The following is a 19,323-nucleotide window of genomic DNA, read 5'->3' as shown; positions in this document are numbered from 1 at the left end:
AGTAATTACTTCCTTTTACCCTTGGTGAAAAAGGAGGCCATCTCTTTGTGTGTCGTTTACAATTCATTTTCTTGTTTGCAGTTTACTCTCTGACCTCAGAAACGATGAGAAATTATTATGCAGGCATAGATGATTGCAAGTACCTCAGCTGATTGACACTCCAGTTCCAAACACCGCTTTTTCTAAATCTTCCACACTCAAAATTTTAAGTCTAGCAAAAACTCAAAAGGCCACCTTGAGTGGTAAGCATATTCAAAGGCAAATCTTCCAATGCCAACCACAAACTTAGTTTGATTTCAAAACCCTCATGATGAACTAGCAGTTCCCTCATCAATAGGAATGGCATCCAATTCTTTCAGTCCCCTTTGACTTGAACCAACCATTGGAATCTGCAAATTGGTTAGTTTGTTATACAACAGCATGTACCTGGCAAAGGAGTGAGTGAAAACGACGGAGATCTTACCAGAAAGAATGAGCCATGAATGGCAGAAAACTTGAAAATTCCTTCCCATGGCAAAAGGGAGGAATTGAACCCACAGCCTCACAGGCACAACTCTAGACTGTGGGCTCCATTTCAAGGACAACCATTTATTGCTTGATAGATATCCTGTATAAGAGTCACGATAACTTTTTAAACAGTACAAGCTGAAACTCTGGTTGATTTCAAAAGCTACACAAGGTTTTATGGGAAAGCTTGATACATTACTCCAAATAAATATGGATCTTCCTGTCTATCTTACATAAAGAAATGGTACAAAGATGACCTTGAGGACATTCTCAAACTTCAGCAGAGCTATTAAAGGCTGAATAGAAAAATGCCTCAAATATGACAAATCACCAGCCACAATGCCTCGTAAGGGCATTCAAACTGAAGGGGGCCTTCATCTTTCAACTGAAGGAAACATGGTATATGAATGTGTTCTCTGCTTTCAACCTTAGTTGAAAGCTTATTTCAATGAATTTGTAAAAATAAATAGCTCATAGGGGAACAAAGACTGTCCCGTGTGATGTACATCACAGCCGATGAAAAATTGGTGTACATGACAGGTGGAGGAAGTAAGACATAGCCACCTCACAGCTGAACTCAGCACATGAATTTCCTACAGGTGTCAGCTCCACAGAGGCAAGGAACCTCCTTGTTTTCAGGATCAAATAAGTAATCATATCTTCAAAACCACACCATATTATAACGTTAGAAATCAAGTTTATGTTTACTACAGTACAAGAAATTTTGTTTTGTCCACCCGAGAAGAAGGATTTAAAGAAGGGAAAACAAAAGCTATAAGAAAACAAAATACTGATCACTTGTCAGCTTACGTTAATTCTTCTCCCGCATTCAAAAATCTGCGAGCAATTAGCACAATACATGTTTCTCCTACTCCATTCATGGAAAAGATGCGGGCATAGCAGTTTGGCGCACACTAAAAAGAAACCAAGTAAAAAGTCAAAGTTCATATTCCGACAGAAAGTGTCACAGATACTAATCCTACAAGAAAAATGCAAGGGAACTTGGAATTTTCTGACTCACAGAATGATTAATGAGACGTGCGACATTTCCCGCATCAGTTGCATCAATTATGACTTCATCACTTATCTTGAAAAACTGCAAGAAAATGCAGACACCCAAAGTGTATGTACTAAGTTAAAGATCCAGTCAGGATATCAGGCAAGGCAAAATGCAGAGAGCAAGCCACAAGTGTTTGAAAAAGACATCAGAATACACACATAGCAACCCTTTCCCTGCATACTGTATCTCTTTTCACGAAGGTCTGCAATACTTCCTCTCACCAATTCTCCCCGATACTCTACCACCTGCATGATTTGAACATGACTCCAATCTACCAGAAAACTATGCCAGCAAATACTTCACACTTCAGAAATACTACACTGACCATTTCTCCCTCTTGAATAGGCCGCCGAGCAAAAAGGCCCCATCCATGTATGGCAGATTTACCTAAGCAAACTCTGCTTTTCTCTGTTCTCTGAACAATAACATGCCAGGATGAATTCTTGAAAACTTTGACATGAAATGAAATAAGATAAATTTTGAAAATGGTATATGACCTGCAGATGAGATAGCCGTTCCTCCAAGGATGATTTTTCTCTAGGATTGAACTTTTCCTGCCAATATAAGAGATGTCAGAGAAGAAGTATCTGGAAACTGTCACATGAAGCACAATATACCTTGAACCTTTTGTAAAGCCTGCTTACTCTTAAGTTCCTCAAAACTTCAGGTGAATGCCAACTGTAGCCACCAACTGTGTGGGCAATCGCTTTGCTTTCTAATTTCTGTAGACAAGAAAACTAACAAGTGAATAAGACATACAGAGGTTATACTCAAAAAAGAACACACTTATGCCAAAATGAATTGTGTGCAGTGGCTACAATCTAATAAACACCAGTTTCCACAAGAGTATGCCTGCATAGACAGGTAAAACCACCCCCCCAAAACCCTTTTCCAGCCCAATCATCACCACCATGACCAGTAGGACCCCTCACCAACATCATCTTCCCTTTGGTTGGAAGGATTCATTGCAGCTTGCTCTACTATATACACCATCATTTCTCAAAGATGCTTATTGAATTGACTTGTTTGCTTGAGATTGCAGCTCAACTTCTAAATGGACACCACCTTCAGCAAATTGGAAGTGCACACCACAAGGAATGACAGACGTGAAACCAACTCCCGAAGTACTAGAAGCTCTAAGCTACAAGGTTCTCATATGCAATCAAGTTGTTTCTTTTATCATGACAGTTAGTTCTTCCATCTCAATGTTGATTTCTTGCCTCATTTTCAAGGCATTGTCATAGCATCATTGAAGGAGGAAGAAACATGGCATACAAATCACAGCTGCTGAAATCAAAGTATGAAAAATGATGGTGCATTGATATGCCTTTGGAACATGTACTAAGCAAAGCATTATCTAAGACTCATTGAGAAGTTAGGTATCAGATATTGATTTCACACAAAAATCGTATTTGTACAGCTTATTCACCATGGCATTACCTTACTACTAGAAAGTTTACGCTGGATACCGTATTCTAGGCATCTGATAGCATATGAGGCCTCACTCTGCCTGCTAACCAAGCTTTCACTAGTCCCAGCTACAGTGTTTGAGGTAAAGGCTGCATTATTCCCTTCTTTCTCATTAGACATCTCTCCGAGTTGAATTTTCCCCTCAGAGGAGCTTAGAAATAACTTTGCATCAGGATCAGGAGCCCTGCAAGATTATCGGACATAGTATTACAACATTAAGAGGCAAGCATTCTGTAAATAAGAAGCTCACATAATTATAGAACATTTCTAGAGACGAGAAATGAAACTGTGTGTTTTGCAAGTTTTTGTGTTCAATATTTTTTTATGGGGCACAGACCTGTGGTTAGCACAGTAAGTTATCTTCTTGTTCAGCCAGGCTCCACCTTTCTTCTTCAGACTGTGCAACTGTTTGATAGAATAAGAAAGCCTATATTACTATCTTCCAACACATTAAGGCCATTACATTGCATGTGAATGTTACCTCAATTCCAAGACTTTATATGGATACAGTATGTGATTTTGCATGTTCTTCATTACCTCCATGCGGTAGCCTGCCCTGGATGCACACATCACATGGTACATTGCAGTGCATTCGGCACACTGGATACACACCCCATGTATCTGCTTGCACACTGCACAAGCCTTCAAAACACAAAAAGCAAAACTGTCAATGCAGCCACACTCAAAGTTCACATGTCTCTATGATTGCACTTGCAGAGCTATTATGATTCGCTTGATGTTTAAAGAAGGATCAAAAGCTAAATAGTGCCTATTTCGTTCCATATAGCTGCTTTATACCAAAGTGCAAATTCCAACACACTTGTAAGCATCCTCTTGATCAGAACCAGGTGAGAACAAAATTCATAAGAGGAAAATTTGGAATATTAGACTAACAGCTGCGTACCTGACGGAAACGAGAAGCATCAATTTTTGTCAGTCCATCTGCAGGCTCCATACTCACAGCATCTTTAAACGATACTTCTTCTATGAACCATGCACATGTTATGTGAACCCAGAATCCATCGATTGTTGAAGGCTTTAATGCACCACCTGATTAGCTAATAAGTTTTTATAATTCTGTGATTTTTGCCTTCTTAAGTAAGTGCGAAGTCACATGTTTAGAAAACAGAACCAAATCCTGCTTTTTACCCTTACCTTTCACAGGACAGAGGCAGCAATCATGCTGAACCTGAGGATTTTCACAGATTCGGCATACAAATGAGCCATTAGATGCTCTCTTACCATAACACTCTTCATGAACTGCTATTCCACACCTGCTACGATACAAGTCACACATAAACCTGAAAGTTGGATGTCTCTATGCAAATCGTATTATCATTAGACTCAGAATGCTGTTTGCAGACATATTCAGATTCAGAGAAAGACCTCACATTATTGACTGGTTTTTACAACATATCAGTTAACTCATTAAACAGCTTAATCCCATGAATATAGACTATTTCACAAGATGCCATCAAGAACACACCTATTGCAGATAATAATCTTGTTCCAATCATAATCTTCAACCCAACGACAGACTGCACATCTTTCTGCTGTCCAGTTTACTGCAACGGGCTCATAAGGTGCTGCGAAAAGTTACAAGAGTCAATTTGGGAGAACATGGCATGTGAGATTGTTGATAGGTCACACGATTTATCATCCATTCTATAACTTGAGAGCAAGTTGTATTGCGTAGAAGCTCACTCTGCAAGCGGGACCGTAACTCTCGTTCACGCGGCCGTGTTGGCAAATGACTATCTGATTCAGTGTATGCCAGACCTGATGCTCCATGCTGTAGCATAAGATGTAACTGCAAGCCAATAAAAATAATTTAAATCAGACCAACATTGCCAAAGAACAAAAAGGTTTCATCCTTCATGGCTTGACAGTGTTCTACCCATGACAGTAGTGTACGCTTTGACCCTTTTAACTTGATGCTCTCTTTCCATTTCTTCTTTTTGCTCCCCGTGTGCCGCTCCCATTTTGATGGACCCATAATCTGGCCCTTGTTGCATTGCTCGCACTCACATAAGACCCTTCCATCAACAAAAGAACTTAAGGGTTCATATGGAAAATGAACAAAGAACATAAAGATATTTACTCTCCACACTATACATTCAAAGTGCCAGGCAGCACTTGTTTATTCCCTTTTATTTGCATTTTCATACCATGGACAGCACAAATTGAGCATACAAGCTGTGAGCAATTGTTGAAAAAGCTTCAGTGCCTTACTGGTGGAATCTGGGCAAATATTTCCCTTCTACATTTCGACAGACTACTGGAACTTCATCAGGAACAACCACGATATTTTCAGTATTTTGCTTCCTGTGGGAAAAAGCAGATGGCATATGGAAATGAACTTTAGCATGTCATTATTCCCTTGCTAAACAGTACTACATAGGTATCTTCTGCGCTTGAAGGTAACACATGCATTGATTTTTGACATGCAAAAAGAAAACACTTACTTTTTTTGCGCCACCTTGTCATGCAACTTGTGATTCTCAAGGCCAGACTGCACCCCCTCATTGGTTTGGTCCTACCAACAATGATAAATATGATTTTATAAATAAACAGAGAAAATTTTCACTAAATCAGAATTGGCAAATAGATATGTGAATATCATTTCCGAGTATCCAACCACAAACATGAATGTTTATGCTTCTTCACCAGCAATACTCAGACCTACAAGAACTGAGGTTCAGAGGGTGGTTGTTCCATACATGCATACAGTTAAACCAACTGCAGTCAGAACTTTCTGGGCATCAAACGATCATGAATCAGCATAATCAGCCAAGAAAGACCAGACAAAAACTTAAGCAACATGCATAAGAAATCTGCATTGCTTTTTTGCATTTTGCATGTTGCTGAACAGTCACAAATCTCATCGTAGAGATTGACATGCAACTGTGTTTTAAATAGTTTCACTTATTTGCCTTTTTTAAAGCACAATATCTTTACTGAACCAATATGAACTTGGGATCAACTGCAGAAGCCTGCAGCAATACTACAGTAATGAAAAGGATAGCAAAAATTATGGACAAAGATTACTGTGAGCATAATCAGAAAGGTAATTGGAGATGATGATCTCCATTTGCTAGACATCCCATCTGATGCTGGGGCTTCTCAATGAAAGGTAGGAAACTGTGCATTCAAGGCTGAGTGGAAGAGCAAGAGAGTATCAAACACCCCGTGGACATATTACAGACCGATTATGCACAATATTATTTGAGACACAGAGGAAACGTAACAGGCAGCCACTGAGAAAGTTAGAGCAGCTAAACCTTGTTTGCAACAAGCAAAACCAAAACCGACAAGATTTGCATAAGTGGATTGACGCAAATGGCAAGTGAAACAGGACCATGTTGATGTGGTAGACACAATAACAACGAACTACAAGCAGTCAACAATGCTGCCAGTTCTATTCCTGTCACAAATACGACTTCTGTAATTAACAACATTATCACCAATCAGTGCCACAATACATTGTGGCCATAAGAAGCATTGTTCACACCATGTTGTGTGCATTTTGCAAGAAACAAATAACCCCTTGCATGAGGGTGATGTGCTTACAAGCAATATTGTCAAAGCATGTGCCACGGGATCAATAGCTGGCATACATAATAGGTATTGTAAGGACCAAAAATATATTTTACCACAAATGCCGATCTAACACATAACCACAGGCACCAGAAAAAAAATGTTATTGATTATAATTAAAAGCACTATATTAATAATATTAGAGAAAGAGAACGGATTCAGAAATGAAGATCTTCATTTCCACCTACACTCTAGAGTCAAAAGTCTAAAACCTAAAACAAAAACATAACTTTCTCCTACTCAATAAGGACCAAAAATATATTGAATGCCCATCTAATACATAACCATAGGCACCAGAAATGTTTCAGCCTATTTCGCGTTTCAAGGTTTCAACATTTGGCTTGGCTTTTTGTTGCATTGCTACCTAGAGATTTTGAGATTTTTTTTTAAAGCTATTTATTATAATTAAAGCACTGTATATTAATAATATTAGAGAAAGAAATAGATCCATTATTAAAAATATTAGAGGAAGAAAATAGATTCAGAAATAAGATCTTCATTCCACCTAGCCCCTAGAGTCTAAAGCCTAAAGCCTAGAACAAAAACATAAATTTCACCTACTCAATTAGAGATTAGCCTTCACAATTTTCAAATCACAACATATAGGCTACAAAATACGGCTAATACCTCATGCAAAGTAAAAGTGAAAATTGATGTTCATGGGTATAATTCTTGCGGGGGATGCTTGTGGGGAGGCATTTGTTGCTCAAGCAAAAGGAGGCCCAAGGTGGAGGAGGTGAGGGAGGAATGTGTAGAAAAGATGAAGGAGTAGGAAAGTGTGGAGGAGGAAGAGATGAGGTGGAGGCAGAGAGGAAGGAAAAGATGGAGCAAGGATAGATGGACAAGGGGAGGAGATGATGCACAAGGATGAGAAGGTGATGAAGCACATGAGGGTGTGGGAAAAATGAGAGCTGAAGAAGAAAAACAGCGTGTATATTCTCTTTTTTACGAAAACTAGAAAATAAAGTTCCAATTCAAGAAAAAAAATGATAGTTTTGTGACCCTGTTCTGCAAAACGAAATGAAACATTAAGTGTGTTTCATTGTTTCACATTTCACCAGGGTGAAACGGGTATTTGGGTTACTAAGTGCATAACCTATATTTGCTAACTTTTCTTTAGCACCAAATGTTCTATCCAATGAGGTTGGAATATTTGATTGCTTCTATTTCACACTAGCTATTTACTTGCAGCACTCTTTAATAGCATGATAGCATCAAATGGCGAACTGTTGGCATTAGGCCTAGACATGCACCACTTGATGATGATCCGAGCTTTACCTTGCCAAAGATCATCCCAACATAAATGACCTTTGACAAAAATGTTACATCCTTGGACATCCTGATGGTGCTGGTAACAGATGCTGGCAACATTGTTCACAATGGTTATAAAATAACCTATGTGTGAATGCCCCAGTGGACCTTAGGATTAGCACAGCCAAGTAGTACTTTTAGGACTCAAGGCCCATTGCACACATTATTATGCAATCGCCACTCTTGGACTTTAGGCCCACTGGTTGAGCCTCCATATACTTGGACAATGTGGGCTGGTAGTAAGGAACACCCTCTTGAAACATCATCATGACTATGTGCTGCTGGCAGCAGGCTCCAAGGTGAGCCCGTATGGCTCTATGGCCAAGCAGTGAGTCTGATGTCCATTCCCTTTATGTTCTAAGCCGTGCGTATAGCTTATGTCATCTCTCATGTACAATTTGGATCCTAGGGAAGCATTTCATTGGTATCAAAGCAACTCAAAAATTATATATCCCTCTCATCTATTCTCGCTCACATACTTCAACTCAAAGCTCATCAATATCTTTCGTTCTCTCTATTCCCCCTCTCTCTCACTACTCTCACTCCTCAACAGCAATGCTCACCATGGCTTCTCATGAAACCAATCCATTTCAGGCCCCTATCATGAGCAAACCCATATGCATGGAGGATGTCCCAATCTTGAGCACATGCGTGAGCATCATTCCAAAGCCTCTTCTTCTTCTCATGGAACCAATCCATTTCAGGCCCCTATCATGAACAAATCCATATGCATGGAGGATGTCCCAATCTTGAGCACAAGCGTGAGCATCATTCCAAAGCATCTTCTTCTTCTCGTCTAATGTCGTCACTTGTGGTGACTGCAAGCACAGCTAAGGAAATGCAACAGTTGAGCTTCGCACTCCCCACTTTACATTTGTGTGCGCAGTCATTCACATCTCAATTCCAACATGATCCCTATAAAGGTGATAAGAGCAACATTATCTCACGGCTAACCAATGGACAACATACTTTGATTTAAGTCAATTTGATGAAGTGCAACGAATAGAACAAATATGAATCATGCTTTAGAGGAAAAAATACATTTGGTGGGCAAGGCTGTGCCCCAAGTCCAAGACTTGGGTAGAGTTCCAATCCGTTTTTCACAAGTGACTTGTAATTGACAACCACACTGAGACCTTTGCAAGTTACTTGAGCTCAACACAGGGAAGTCCTTGTATCCATACTCACAATAATTCAAGGACCTTCTACACAAGACAAAGGCCTTGGATGGCCTGCATACATGCCTACATGTGTTACCTTTTTGAATTGCCACCAAAGTACCAAAATGAGGCCTTCTGTAATTGCCTTAACTCATTGGAGAATGTCTACTATGCGAAAAAATCTAATAATATTTTGGCAACGAGCAAGGATGGCTAGTCAATGAGATCCATTGAGCCACCTCAAGTTCAAAGTCAAAGAAAGCCCCTACAGCAACAATTTCACATCAATCCACTTCACATTAATGAAAAGTAGAAGGAAAACAAATGCAAGCCGATTTATGCCAAGGATTGTTTGAAAGCTTGATGTATCGCATGCCATCAGACTCACAACTTTTCAAGGGAACAAGGATTATCCAAAACATAAAAAGTTAAAGACTAACTCAAGGATTGTACCATATCAGCCTTGGAAATCAGCAAATCCATTTCTAACCCCAATGATGTTTCTTATGTACGTTTTATTCAAAAAAATCGTTGGTCTGCATTGCAATGCAATTCCTTTCTATTTCACAATAATCTAGATAATAATTCCAATGTTGGTAAATATCTTAATTTGTTGTCACATGAATTCGTTAATTTCTTTCTATTTGAGTTGCCTAATGGAATTCCACCTTCTCACAAAACATTAGATCATAGGATAGTGTAAAACACATAGTTTTAATGCACAACTCAATAAAAGATGAGAGAACCCAAGAAAAACAAGAAGAAATCCTCAAATCCTAATCACAACAATTAAATAGAGATTTGTACAATATCGCTCCAAGAGCCCAAGTATGAACCACCACTCTGAACCTACGAAGTTATCTAACTATCCTTTTCGAGACAGCTCTTCACTCCATACTTATCTACCTCGAATAGTCCTCATCTCAATCAAGCCATGAACACTCCAACTTATGAAGAAACCTATGGAGTAGTTGCTAGGGTTTGCACTGAGGAAACACAAATTGTACAACCACGACTGAAACACAACAATACAGACACAAACATGCAAACACTCAAACCCTAAAAGCAAAACTCAAAACACAAGCACAGAAATAAATGTAAGTAAAAGGAGAGAAAAAAGGCAGCTTTGAAGTGAATGAAAACTATAAATGAATGAAGAGTATACAGAGTGCCCAAGGGTAGAGTAGTAGTTTCGCGGAGAGTGACTTCCATCAAAGATGAATCCCAAGTACTACAACCACCAGTTGGAGATGAGAGAGTAATTAATGAAGGGCAATAGTTTGGTCACCAAAACACGGCAATCGAAGACTGAAATCTAGTAAACGCAGCATTGTACCACCAAAGAAGGCTGAAAACCAATCACAGAGGCAAAGAACTACCAGGAGACAACAAGAGAGGTGGCTGATGGCTGAAATTTGCATGGTAGAGTTGTGAAGAAAACTAATAGGGTTTGCACTGAGGACACACAGTGTATGACCAAGACAGAAACACAAAGAGACAGACACAGACAAAGAGGACAAAACTCAAACCCTAAACGCAAAAACTCAAAACTCAAACACAAAAACTCAAACACAAACAGAAGAAGGGAGAGAGAGAACACAACTCTGAAGTGAATGAATGATGTAAATGAATGTAAGAGTGTACAGTGTGCTCAAAGGCAGAGCAATGTCGGAGTGTGACGTCCACCGAATCCCAAGTCTGTGACCACCAATCAGAGTGTAGGAGTGTTGAATAGTGAATGGCAACAAGCTGGTCACCAAAACACAATAGTCTGGAGGCTAGAAACCGGTAAACGCAGCAGTGTACCACCAATTGGAGGTTGGAAACTGCGCACAATCTGTTGTAAAAAGCAGGCTGAAACAATGTCTGATGTGGCTGGCAATGACTGGATGATCAGATCACAGCAGATGATGATGTCGCCAGCAGCTGACGTCAGCATGGATGAAGGCGCCAGCAGCAAGAGCAAACACGGATGGAGTGGTAGCAGTCTCGAGGACTAGACAACCATGTGGGAGGAGCCTGATGGCTGAAATCTGCACGTGGAGTGAGAAACCTGCACAAACAAAATGAGGCTGAATGGGGGCAGCCTATCTATTTATAGATGTGGAAGGGCGCCCCAAAAATTAGGGTTTCCACTGAACTCTCTCGAACCGCTCCCCGTTTTAGGATTTTACTCTAAAAGAGCATTTTTTAGTGTGTTTTGGGGTTGTTTAAGAGGCTAATCAACAAGTAATACATATTTTAGCTCAATAAGAGTGAGAAGCTTGCACAAAAGGGTAAAGACTAAATGGGAGCAGCCTATCTATTTATAGATGTGGATGGATCCTCCCAAATTAGGGCTTCACATAAACTCTCTTAACTATGCACAGTTTTTGCATTTTTCACTAAATAACCATGTTTTGTGGCTGTTTAAGAAGCTAATCAGCATGTAATCCATTTCTTAGCTCAACACCCCCTCTCAGACCCAAAACAAGAGAGGTGGCTGATAGCTGAAATTTGCATGGTAGAGTGAGAAGCCTGCACAAAAGGATAAAGACTGAATGGGGGCAGCCTATCTATTTATAGATGTGGATGGATCCTCCCAAATTAGGGCTTCACATAAACTCTCTTGACTATGCACCGTTCCTGCATTTTTCATTAAATAACCATGTTTTGGGGCTGTTTAAGAGGCTAATCAACATGTAATGCATTTCTTAGCTCAACACCCCCTCTCGAACCCAAAACAGGGCTAGAAAGGAAGGCCAACTGAAACCAGCCTTCCTTCTTGGATAGGGTGGGTTAACCTGATTAAGCCCTTAATTAAGGCAATAAATAAATGCACGTAAAATGAAATGCACACTTTACCATAACATTCTTGGACAATAGACACCCTGTTGGCCCCAAAATCAGCGCCCCTTGCGGTATTTCTTTAGCTTTCATTCAATTGAAAGGAATACAACTCGAGATTCTTCAATCTCCTCCTGGTAACCAATTGCTCTTGCTGTCATAAATGACCAGCAAGCCTTTTGGGTCATTTGCCCCTTGATTCACCCAGGACTTCTTCTCCAATTTGACCCTTGGCTGGCCAAATGGTGCCCCAAATCAAATCGGGATGGACTGGCTCTTGAAATCCCTTGATAATCTTCAATTATCAGCTGCTGATTTCAGTCCCTTGAGCCTTCAATCTCTGGCACGGATCCCAAGGTGGCTGCTAAACCCTGATTTCCGCTGTAAATTAGGGTTTACTACAGAAATTATAGATCAGCCCACCAAAAATGGCTGAAATCTCCTCCAAATGGCTAAGAATTGCTGAGAATGGCTGAGCATAGGCTAAAGGAGATGAGAGAATGCTGTAGAGAGAGAAAATTCTGAGATTTGTCGTGAAGAACTGATCAAAATCAGTTGCTGCCCTGCTGTACTAGCCCCAAACGGATGCACCAACAACAATAGGAGTATCAGAGACTGTGATCTTCAGGAGAAAGTGCATCAGCAGCAATTGCCAGCTTCCCAAGGTCAAGAATATGCGATCTACATCACCAAAATGGTCTCCAATGGCTGGCAAATGGCCCCAAAAACTGGCAGTAACAATCCAACACTTCTTTCCAACAGCTCCAAAATGAAAAAACAATATTTCCCTCTCCCTTCAGCCCCATTTAGCCTTTCCCCCACTTCCATGGGAAAGTTTTGCCAAGTGGCAGCTTTCTTGATCCATTTTCAGCAATTTCCAGCCATTTAATTAATATTCAGAATTAATTAATTTTAAAAATTAATTCAGCCCTTAATCCATGCCCAGAAAATTGACCTTGCCCATCCAAAAATTAATTGGCTAGGCCATTTGCAACCCAAAGTGATCCCTTGCATTAATTGACCCTTGGATAAGCATTAATCCATTAATTAATGCCTAGTCCCTAGTTTCACCACACTGACACTTAATGGCCAATTAATGGTCCTAGGGGCAAATTGACACCAAAATTCACCTAGAATCTAACAAGTGTAACTTGTTACAACTTTTGCCTTTGACACCCATCTTTTTCACGGGGTCCTTCGGCCGTCAATTGTGAAAAAGTAGCTTGCACCTCACATGTGCAACACATGTGCATCTTTTAATTGCACATTTGATTAATCCTTTAATCAAATGTCAAGTAAACATAAGCAAAGCATCAAATTTTCACGTCCTCGTGACACCAACCCAATTATTGCTTACATCAAAATGACACTCACAAATGATATCTTGGTCGATATCAAGGGACTCTCCATTGCACGTGAAGTTTGGGTGAAACTCAAAGCCTCATATGAGAATACGACTCCTATCAATCAAGCCCATCTCATGCAGAAGTTGGTTAACTTGGAGCTTGATGAGTCCAAGCCCACCTCACAGCACTAGAATGCATTTATTGGGATTTTGATTCAGTTACAAGATGTTGGCTTGCAACCTTTTTATCCCAAGTTGAAGGCTATCTTCTTGCTCACAAATTCATGAGAGGGCTTGATTGTCTCATTAAGCAACAACCCAAACTTGACTTTTGATGGTGTGCATGGTTCTATTCTCAATGAAGAGATTAGATGCAAGGCAAGTGGGGGCAATAGTGGATCAGCCTATAATGTAAGAGGAAGGACTGAAAATAAGTCAAATGCCACAAATAAACATAAAATCGCAGCAAAAGCAAGGAAAAACAGCAAGATGTAACTTGCTACCAATGTGGACGCAAAGAATATAAAAAGCCTGATTGCAAGTATTTTAAAAAGGAATAAGAATGTAAAAGTCAGATAAATGCAAAAGGCAAAAAGAATGAGAAAGATAGCAACTCTACCCCTAAAGAAATAGAGAAGGCAAATGTGGTATCTAGGGTTGTCATTGAAGAGAGAGAAGAAAATGAAGATAGTACAGATTTGCTTGTTGCGTATTCAAATCCACATGCTATAACAATAGAAGACATGTATATCACTAAAAAGGATGTGATAGATGCCTTGTCTGCTCATGATGGTTTGTCACAATCGTGGATTGTTGGCAATGGTGCTTCATTTCGTGTAACTCCATCTTTGGAGTGTTTCTCTTCTTATGCAAAAAGTCACCTTGAAAAAGTTTACCTAGGGAATACTATGCATGTGACATAGAGGGAGTTGGCACCATACACCTAGCTCTTGAAAATGGCCAGGAATTGATTCTTCATAATGTTAGGTTTTTTCCATCTATAATTAAATTGGCTAGGCCATATGCAGCCTAGAGTGGTCCCCAGCCTCTGTTAACCCTTAGACTGGCATTATTTAATTAATTAATGCTAGTCCCTAGTGTCATCACCAACACTTATTGGCCAAATAACTGTCCTAGGGTCATAACTGACACCAACAGACTCCCAAAGCCCAACTGGCATAACTTATCACAACTTTTGCTTTTGAAACCCACTGCATCCTTGGGGTCCTTGGCCTATTACCATGAAATACTATCATGGGCATAACTTATCACAACTTTTGCCTTTGAGACCCACTGCATCCACCAAGTCCTTGGCCTATTACCATGAAATAACTACCATGTGCATCATGTGCTAAATAACCTTGCACATCAAATGTTATCAGCAAGATTAAAGTATCTCAAAATTTCACATTCTCATAAAGAAAGCCATTCCTAACAAATGGGTCTTAAAGGCACACAAAGAATATATATATGCTATGGAAAGGGTACATTAGATCTGCAGGGATATTGTGATGCAGACGTGGCAAGTGACTCGGATACTCACAAGTCTACTAGCGGATACATTTTCACCTTGACTAGTAGGGCAATTTCATGGTACTCAAGGTGATCTAGGTAGGGAGATAATGTGTCGAGCAACTTGTTCAAAAAGAATGTGATCTAATCCCTGTCAGACTTCAAGGAGCCAATAATCAAAACTCAACAAGTAACTACGGATATTCGGTCAGCTTGACTTTCAAATCATCCCCTTCCTTAATGGAAAACTCTTGAAGCTCAAAATCAAGATTGATACATTGACTGCGATCTCACACTGCATAGCAATCAATGAGATGACTCCAACACTCAGATGCAATGCGAAAATATTGTAACTAAGAGTGAAATTCAGGAAGCAACCCCAGTATTAACTCAACATTGGCCATGGCATTGCAAACTCTCCATTGACGGATGTGATCAGGGTGAGCTAATCAAGGGTCAGTACCAACGACAAGGTCCCAAAGTCCCTGAAATTGTAAACGCCCCGAACAACGTAGTATGCTTAACAATTATGATATTCGCTTGTTTTCGAGATTTAATACAAAAGAGAATGAACACTTAAAGCTGAAAATGAAAATTACTCACAAAATTACAGCCATGAAAATGTAAAAGTAATGGAGACAAGATTGAGGGTTGAAGATGGGCAACAGGGCTTGCTTTTTATTGCTAAAATGGAAGAAAGAGCTCGAGAAGGAGGTGCTGTAATGAATTTACAGGCTTGCTGTCCTGTAAAACAGCAGTGATAGAAGAGGGAATATGGAGGAATTTGATAATGGAGAAGTGGGGGATGATGATGGGGATGGATGGGCCAGTTTCTGGCTATCTGTGGGTGCTGTACATGAGTTTACAGCAAAGAAAAATGATGCTGAATGAAGAAAAACGAGCTTTTATTTATAGGAGGGGGAAGAGCTAGTACAAAAGGGGAAAGTGGAGTAGCACAAGACAAGTGTCCAACCACATGTCATGAGATGTGACAAGTGGTGGGACACTTGGAAACTTGTGTGACAAGTGTCTTGACACTTGTCTCTTCTCTATGGCCTTCCTTTTTGGGCTGAATACTATCAAGAATAGAAACAACCAAATTTAGTAAGCACAGTCAGAGTACAGAATTTACTATTTTTAGAATGACATCCCTATTTTTTAGGACTAGCATTTTTAGGCTAATTCGAGACTCCTAAAATTTTGGGACCTCCTAAAAATTAGGGACCCCCCAATATGGGTGTCATATGAAAGCTTTTTCCATGTACATCACAAAAACAGTATCAGAATCTTCATGTGACTTTCCTATGCAAAGAAATGTGCAGTTCAAGCTTTCAGCCCACACATGCACATTGTACAAGCATTTCATGATCATGACATCTTGTTGATTGTAACTGTCTGTTCTAGCGGATCTAGCCCACACTTCAAGGCATCAATCCTTTCTGTGTGAGAGTCTAACCTTGATATGCGTGAGTTCTGGTCACAGGAGCCCAATCGGGCCGAGCCCAATCGGGCCATATAGGTGGAAGTGTAAACTATCTTTTCTCTAACCCACCGCGTGAGTCCACCATAACCTGTGACCACTCATCAGTAGCCAACTCCAATGCACTTTTCTTTATATCTAATTAGTGCAAAGGAAACAAATTTAATAAATCATTATATAGACAAATTAATGAAAAAGGATACAAATTCTGTTTCTATAGAGTTGTGACAGTCCTCTCGCTTTTATTCAGATGTCCTCAACTGAAAAGCTTCTTGATATGGCTGAAGAATGTCTGGGTAATCCTCAATGAATTTTTCATCTACCCACTGTGCATCTGTTGTGGGTAGATTCTTGAATTTTAGTAAGAATTCTCGTGTCACAAGGCCACTTCTCGTGTTTCGATCCTTGTGAAATAAAATCTGTTGAGGTTCGAAGAGTTGCTCTGTTTCTTCAACTTCTGGGGGATCTTCAATAATGGGTTACTTTGGTTTTGGTCCTATGTAAGGTTTTAGCAAACTTACATGAAAAGCATTGTGTATTTTCCAATGAGCAGGAAGCTCAAGTCGATAAGAAACTTCATTTATTTTCTCAATCACTTTGAAGTGTCCAAAGTATCTACTGGAGAGCTTTGGAAAAGATGAATTTTGACCGGAACCTTGTTTGAGCCTGCTTTTATCAAACTTTAGCAAGACATATTGACCTTTTTCAAAAGCCAAAGGTCTTCTTCGTTTATCTGCTTGCTTCTTTTGTCGCTCTTGGGCAACTTTGATAGTGGCTCGAACTTGATTCATTGTTGTTTTTAAATCTGAAGCAAACTCATCAGCAGCAAAAATCTTATCTTTAGTGTGAATAATTGGAGGAGGAATCACTTTACCCTATACTATTTCATTTGGAGCTTTCCCTATGGATGAGTGCACTGTATTGTTGTAAGCAAACTCCAATAATGAAAAATATTTCTCCCATTGTGACTTATGTGCACTAACATAAGCTTTCAACATATCCAAAAGAGTGAGATTCATCACCTCTGTTTGGCCGTCAGTTTGAGGATGAAAAGCTGAGGAGAACTTTAAAGTGGTTTCCAAATTCTCAAATAAAGCACGCCAAAAGTTACTTGTGAATTTGGAGTCTCTATCTGAAATGACCTCAAAAGGCATACCATGTAATCTGAAGATATGTTGAATGAAAAGTCTTGCAGCTTGTGCGGATTTCAATGTTTTATGACATGGAATAAAATGTGATTGCTTGCTGAATCGATCAATTATGACCCAAATCATATCATGACCTTGAGGTGTTCTTGGAATACCTAAGATGAAATCCATTGTGATAGATTCCCATGGATCTTTGGACACTGGAAGAGGTTGCAACAATCCTGGAGTCTTCTGCCTATCATTCTTGGATTTTTGGCATACTAGACAAGCCTCAATGAAGTTATATGTATCTCTTCGTAAAGTTGGCCAATAAAAGTAGCGCTCAATTGCACTTAGAGCGGCTGCCCTCCCTCTATGCCCTATATAAGGGGGTTCATGACTTTCTTTAAGCACCTTTTGTCGAACAGGAAGAGTGACACAAAGGCGATTGTTCATGAGAAGGTAACCGTCTTTGATGGAATAATCTGGATGAGAACCTCCTTGCTGTAAATTTGACCAAATTGTTGCAAAGTCAGTATCTTCATTATAAGTATTCTTCATCGTTTGAAAATCTTCATGATGAGCCACTGTAATAGTTGCAATGCGAGGCACTCTAGAAAGTGCATCAGCAACTACATTTTGTTTCCCTGGAGTGTACATAATTTGAAAATGAAACATAGACAAGAAATTTTCCCATCTTGCATGTTTCTTTTGCAAACGCTTTTGAGTCTTGAAATACTTCAAGCTCTGATGATCAGTTTTAATAAGGAATTCATTGCCTAAAAGATAATGTTTCCATATCTTTAAACCATGAACCACTGCTAAGAGCTCCTTTTCATAAATGTTATACCTTTTTTCCACATCATTTAGACGACGGCTTTCAAAGGCTACGGCATGGCCTTCTTGATTTAACACTGCACCAATACAATCACCGCAAGCATCTGCTTCCACCACAAATGGTGTTACCAAATCTGGAATGATAAGAACAGGTCCAAAAGTAAGAGCTGTTTTCAGCCTTGTGAAGGCTGCCTTCTCTTTTTCCTTCCATTGGAAAGAGGTCTTCTTCTTTGTAAGGTCATGAAGTGGAGAAGCCATTTGTGCAAAATGCTTGATGAAGCGGCGATAATAAGAGCATAAGCCAAGAAACGATCGCACCTCATGTATTCTTGGATTATCTTGATCTTTTCAGGATCCATCTGAATCCCTTCAGAAGAGATGACATGCCCAAGGTAATTTATTTTGTGCATGAAAAATTCACTCTTTTTACCATTTACCAAGAGTTGATTTTGTTGAAGTAATTGTAGAACAATCTCCAAGTGTTGATGATGCTCCTCTTCATTCTTGCTAAAGACAAGAATATCATCAAAGAAAGTACCGACATATTGTCGATGCTCTCTAAAGATGCGCTCCATCATTCGATTAAAGGTGGCTGGTGCATTGGTTAATCTGAAAGGAACCACCAAGAATTCATAAAGACTGTATAAAGTGCGAAAAGCAGTTTTGTGTATATCTTGTGGTATTTTACCCTAATTTGATGATAACCACTCTTTAGATCAATGTGGCTGAAAACCTTGGAGCCTCCTAGACGATCCAAAATGTCGTCAATTCTGGGAATAGGAAACCGATTCTTCATAGTGATTTTGTTGAGGGCTCGATAATCAATGCACATTCTGAATGTGCCATCTTTCTTTTGAACAAGAAGAACCGGTGAACAAAATGGTGAGCTACTTGGCCTAATTAGCCCACGGTTGAGTAGGTCTTCGACTTGCTTTCTAATTTCTTCTTGTTGAGGACGGCTCACACGGTATGGTGCTATATTAGGAGGAGAACTACCCGGAATTGTATCAATATGATGGTCTTCTAGCCTTTCTGGGGGAAGTTGATAAGGAAGATCTTTCGAAAAACAATCTTTATACTTTTCCAAGAGC

General features: G+C 39.7%; 1 protein-coding gene across 5 annotated transcripts in view; it reads right to left on the bottom strand.

Moving 5' to 3' along the window:
- Window positions 1-621: 621 nt before the first annotated feature.
- Window positions 622-19,323, bottom strand: part of LOC148017157 (histone-lysine N-methyltransferase ATX4-like) — a 30,768-nt gene continuing 12,066 nt past the window's right edge. The window contains exons 4-20 of one of the 5 annotated variants that reach the window (XM_087663535.1): window positions 5,503-5,573; window positions 5,270-5,362; window positions 4,935-5,073; window positions 4,742-4,847; window positions 4,524-4,623; window positions 4,193-4,311; window positions 3,942-4,087; window positions 3,575-3,679; window positions 3,375-3,442; window positions 3,008-3,221; window positions 2,212-2,289; window positions 2,065-2,121; window positions 1,893-1,982; window positions 1,726-1,812; window positions 1,529-1,603; window positions 1,318-1,421; window positions 622-1,166 (exon numbers count right to left, since the gene is read on the bottom strand). In XM_087663535.1, coding sequence (XP_087519661.1) covers window positions 1,085-1,166; window positions 1,318-1,421; window positions 1,529-1,603; window positions 1,726-1,812; window positions 1,893-1,982; window positions 2,065-2,121; window positions 2,212-2,289; window positions 3,008-3,221; window positions 3,375-3,442; window positions 3,575-3,679; window positions 3,942-4,087; window positions 4,193-4,311; window positions 4,524-4,623; window positions 4,742-4,847; window positions 4,935-5,073; window positions 5,270-5,362; window positions 5,503-5,573 — 1,734 coding nt within the window. In that variant the 3' untranslated portion in view covers window positions 622-1,084. Of the gene's footprint in view, window positions 1,167-1,317; window positions 1,422-1,528; window positions 1,604-1,725; window positions 1,813-1,892; window positions 1,983-2,064; window positions 2,122-2,211; window positions 2,290-3,007; window positions 3,222-3,374; window positions 3,443-3,518; window positions 3,680-3,941; window positions 4,088-4,192; window positions 4,312-4,523; window positions 4,624-4,741; window positions 4,848-4,934; window positions 5,074-5,269; window positions 5,363-5,502; window positions 5,574-19,323 lie in introns of those variants that run through there. The other 4 variants (XR_015687973.1, XR_015687975.1, XR_015687974.1 and 1 more) reach the window with 4 other exon arrangements.

The sequence above is a fragment of the Lygodium microphyllum genome, chromosome 22 (genome assembly GCF_053477565.2).
Source record: "Lygodium microphyllum isolate KBCC chromosome 22, Lygodium_microphyllum_v1.1.10, whole genome shotgun sequence".
NCBI lineage: Eukaryota > Viridiplantae > Streptophyta > Polypodiopsida > Schizaeales > Lygodiaceae > Lygodium > Lygodium microphyllum.
This window is presented reverse-complemented; position numbering and strand designations above follow the sequence as displayed.